This window comes from Nymphaea colorata, chromosome 4, assembly GCF_008831285.2.
Source record: "Nymphaea colorata isolate Beijing-Zhang1983 chromosome 4, ASM883128v2, whole genome shotgun sequence".
NCBI classification, from domain to species: Eukaryota; Viridiplantae; Streptophyta; class Magnoliopsida; order Nymphaeales; family Nymphaeaceae; genus Nymphaea; species Nymphaea colorata.
The window spans coordinates 23,906,271-23,910,591 of NC_045141.1; the positions used below are offsets into that span (position 1 = coordinate 23,906,271).

The following is a 4,321-nucleotide window of genomic DNA, read 5'->3' on the forward strand; positions in this document are numbered from 1 at the left end:
GTGGGTAGCACAAACCCCACATAATTTTTGATACAACAAAAAAGTGGATCGGGGATCCGGTGATTGCCAAGGCCCGATCAGGTGATATCCAGCCAACCTATCCTGGCCCCTTATCATGCAAGTTCGATTCAGAACCTCACGATTAAGAAACAAAAAAAAAAAAGTTGGGTATTTTCATGAGTCCAGTTTGAAGGCCATGACCTAACCTGCTCTTTGGCGTTGTGTCTGATGTGGAGGAAAGTTGGATCACTTGAAGGATGTGATTTGATAGAATCCGCCATTGCCCAAGCCTATATGCATCCCATAATCCGTTTATCAAAAGATTAACTCCAAACCCAACAATTTAAAATATTAATATTATAACATATCACTGTCGCTGGTTCCCCTATATAAGGAGCCGCCCGACACTCCCCTCGACTCACCCCTTTCTCGCATCCGAGGCAGGAGAGAAGTTGCTGTTTTACCTTCCCTCCCCACCCCGCCCTCACCAAACCAGAAGAGGGGGGAAAAAAAAAAATGGCGCCATCTGAACATGATGATGATGGTAGCAATAGGGTAGTGAGCGACGCATGGGATTACAGAGGTAATCCTGCTACAACCGAACGAACTGGAGGATGGTTCAGTGCTGCTTCAATTCTAGGCATGACTCTCTCTCTCTTCTCTTTCACCTTATTTCTTTTCTTGCTGCTATGGGCAAGAGAGACACTGTTGATTGAGGAACATGGGTTGATGGTGTTTGTGATTAATCTCAACAGGTGTGGAACTCACCGAAAGGCTTACAACACTAGGAATTGCAGTGAATCTAGTGACGTACTTGACCGGCGTCATGCATCTGGGAAGTGCCCGGTCGGCCAATATGGTCACCAACTTCTTGGGCACATCCTTCCTGCTGTGCCTTTTTGGTGGTTTCATTGCCGACACCTACTTGGGCAGATACCTCACCATTGCCATCTTCACAACTGTTCAAGCCACGGTACTTAAAGGCCTCCGCTTCTTCGTCCCTTTCTGCTCTTAGGATTCGGGTTCAACAGCTTTCGTGTTGTTTTCCTCAAAAGCAAACTGGTTTCCATTTTCTCACCTGTTGTTAATGGCGATCCGTGCACAGTTTGAGATAAAATTGGTCAAATGAAAACGAGGAGGAAGGGGATTTTCAATCATAAGTGGCTTATTGAGCTATAATGGGTTTTGGCAGTCACGCTTGGTAGTTCTGCATTCTAATTTTAAAAGGACACTGCACATGCCATTCATTGTTTTGGAGCAATTCGTTGTTTCGGAACACATGCGTTTCAGTTATTTTATTGATATATTCCTTTTCTTTCAATAAATTCTTGACCGATTAACCCAAGGAAAACACATTTCTTTCCTCCTTTTTTTGAATTTTCTGTTTGGTGAACTGAGCTTGGTCAGATTCGTGTCAAAGTCATGCCAAGAGATGCATCAGAGACTGGCTTTTTTGGCCGTCTTCTTAATTTCAAGGCCTTGTTTTTCTTCTTCTCTTTCTCCACCATGCTTAAGATTCTTTCTCTGTTTCTCAGGGAGTGACCGTTCTTACCGTGTCGACCATGGTGCCGGGATTGAGGCCACCACACTGCACTACGGTTGACTCATGCATCAAGGCAAACGGCACACAGCTCTCTGTTCTGTACCTTGCTCTTTACCTCACTGCCCTGGGCACCGGAGGCCTCAAGTCTAGCGTCTCCGGCTTGGGCTCCGACCAATTCGACGAGTCGTCGCCCAGGGAGAAAAGCAAGATGATCTCCTTCTTCAGTTGGTTCTTCTTCCTCATCAACATCGGCTCCCTTGCTGCAGTCACAGTGCTCGTGTACATACAGGACAACCTCGGGAGAAAATGGGGCTATGGCATCTGTGCCTGCGCCATCCTGGTTGCACTGATCCTGTTTCTTAGCGGAACGAGGAAATACCGCTTCAAGAAGCTAGCAGGAAGTCCCATAACTCGGGTTGCCAGGGTCATCTCCACGGCATGGAGGAACAGGCACAGAGATCTGCCTTCTGATCCCACGCTTCTTTACCAGGGCGATATGACCTGTGTCAACGGCGATGCTTACAAGAGAACAATCACCACTGTGGCACATACCAAACGGTTCAGGTATAAAATGCTCGTCCACCTCTTTCCTTATGAGGTTTTACTAATTGAACAGTCTTAAAATAATTCACACACGGACCAGAGAATCGCTTTATTATTCTTAAATGGCAGGTCTAAGTTAAACTCGATAAGGATAAGTATCTTCTTTTTTCTTTTTCCTTTTTTTAATGGACAAGGTCCAGAAGGACCATACTGCAGAGCAGGCCTGTTTAAAGGGCCAAACAATTTGTTAGATATAGCTGCTCATTTCAAATTAGATACCACCAATTTTCTATTGTGAGCCGAGAAGAGCTCCATCCTTCTCTGTTGAACTTCCAAGTTTTACTTGGGTATATTCAACCTGCTTAAATTTATGATTAGTACCGTCCCCATCAAATTAATAGCAACACATGAAAAGAGTAGCTGGCAGAGCAATTTGATGTTAATAATTGTACCAAGCGAGGGGTTTGGTAACAGAACTGTTATGGTGGCGCCCCGTGCAGGTTTCTTGATAAGGCCGCCATTATTGTAGATGATCACGGCATGGACCCTGAGAAGAAGAGCGAGAGGAACATAATTTCACTGGCACAGGTCGAGGAAGTGAAACTGGTGTTGAGCATGATGCCCATATGGGCCACAACCATAATTTTTTGGACAGCTTACGCTCAAATGACGACGTTTTCTGTGCAACAAGCCACAACTATGGACAGGCGCCTGGTCGGATCCTTCCAAATCCCCGCCGCGTCTCTCACCGTCTTCTTCGTCGGAAGCGTGCTCGTAGTCGTTCCGATCTACGACCGCGCCGTGGTCCCGATCGCCCGGCGGTTCACGGGCCGGCGAGAGGGGATCACTACCCTCCAAAGGATCGGAGTCGGCCTGGTTCTGAGCATCTTGGCCATGGTTGCCTCGGCTCTGACCGAGATAAAGAGGCTAAGTGTGGCCCACGCCACTCCTAGCCCAAGCGGCACCGTGCCTCTGAGCGTCTTCTGGCTGGTGCCTCAGTTCTTCCTGGTGGGTGCGGGAGAGGCCTTCACCTACATCGGGCAGCTTGACTTTTTCCTGAGGGAGTGCCCTGCGGCGATGAAGACCATGAGCACAGGGATGTTCCTTAGCACCCTGTCCCTTGGCTTCTTCTTCAGCTCCGCCCTTGTCGCCATTGTCCATATGGTGACTTCAGGACACGGGACAAGTGGGTGGATAACGGACAACCTGAACAAGGGGAAGCTCTATAACTTTTACTGGCTCCTGGCCGCCCTCAGTGTGCTGAACTTTGCCGTCTACCTCTACTGTGCTAAATGGTACGTGTACAAGGAGCAGAGGATCTCCACGACCAATCTTGAGGAAGAAGAGAAGGTGATTGAGTTGGAAGCTTGTTGCCAAGCGTAAGAGGCAAAAGGCGAAAGAATCGTCTGTTATGTGAAGCACCATTGTGATGACTCATGAGAGGTGAAATAGGTTGAATCTCATCTTGTCTTAGTGTGTGAGGGTCCCAATAGCAGACAAGGCCGAAGGTCGAGTAGTTTGTGGAAAGGGGCTTTTTTTTTTCTTCTTCTTCTTCTCCTTTTTAGTGTTCCAAATTGCTCAACACTCGTGGAAAGGTGTTTTCAATTTTTCTTCTTTTTTTGGGAAAATATAGTATATGGCAAATTGTACATTATGTAGAAGGTTTTGTGGCATTTTCCTTGTCATAAGAATAAATGCTTTGTCTTCTTATTGTCAGAGAGAGATACCCATACTCCTTAATGAAGCCAGGCAAGAGAAAGGCTGTCACAGCTAATTGAACTATTACGCTTCTTAACCTATATGGTTCATTATTGCCTTGAGTCAGCAGAAGGTGCGGGCTATAAATGAATATTGGACAGAACGACAAAGACGAGAACCTCCAACTAAAAGGAGAAACCATGATAACGGGAAGAAAGAAAAAAAAAAAAATCCGCAACTGAACCTTGGAAACAAGGATGAAAGCTATATGAACATATATATAATAAAAGAACACGACTATTCTTCTATTCAATACCCTTAAAAGTAATTAATGGTCGACTGTATTTTAAGTTGACAGTCTCTATAACAGCAGAAAATCAGCATTCATTGGCCAATTGAAACTGGTGCATTACGCGTTATAGGTGCTCTAATGAGCGTGCACCGAGAAGCGATAGGGACGACTCGATGTAATTTGTAAAGCCCCCACCTTCAAAAGTAAAAAAAAAAAAGTTACAATGGAGTGGTTTTTTCTCATCA

The 4,321-nt window shown here is 45.7% G+C and overlaps 1 protein-coding gene across 1 annotated transcript; it reads left to right on the forward strand.

Moving 5' to 3' along the window:
• Nucleotides 1–427: 427 nt before the first annotated feature.
• On the forward strand, nt 428–3,802 carry LOC116252850 (protein NRT1/ PTR FAMILY 6.3-like). Its single transcript, XM_031627439.2, has 4 exons — nt 428–640; nt 756–973; nt 1,536–2,107; nt 2,587–3,802. The coding sequence occupies exons 1-4, from the start codon at nt 517–519 to the stop codon at nt 3,467–3,469; spliced, it is 1,797 nt and encodes a 598-aa protein (XP_031483299.1). The 5' UTR covers nt 428–516; the 3' UTR covers nt 3,470–3,802.
• The last annotated feature ends 519 nt before the right edge of the window (nt 3,803–4,321 follow it).

What these genes read in the sequence shown, in the direction of transcription:
- LOC116252850 (XM_031627439.2), top strand. Translation starts at nt 517, where the DNA reads ATGGCGCCATCTGAACATGATGATGATGGTAGCAATAGGGTAGTGAGC. An exon ending in CAGTGCTGCTTCAATTCTAG is followed by an intron (nt 641 to 755) that starts GCATGACTCTCT and finishes TAATCTCAACAG; the next exon opens with GTGTGGAACTCACCGAAAGG. An exon ending in GCACATACCAAACGGTTCAG is followed by an intron (nt 2,108 to 2,586) that starts GTATAAAATGCT and finishes CGCCCCGTGCAG; the next exon opens with GTTTCTTGATAAGGCCGCCA.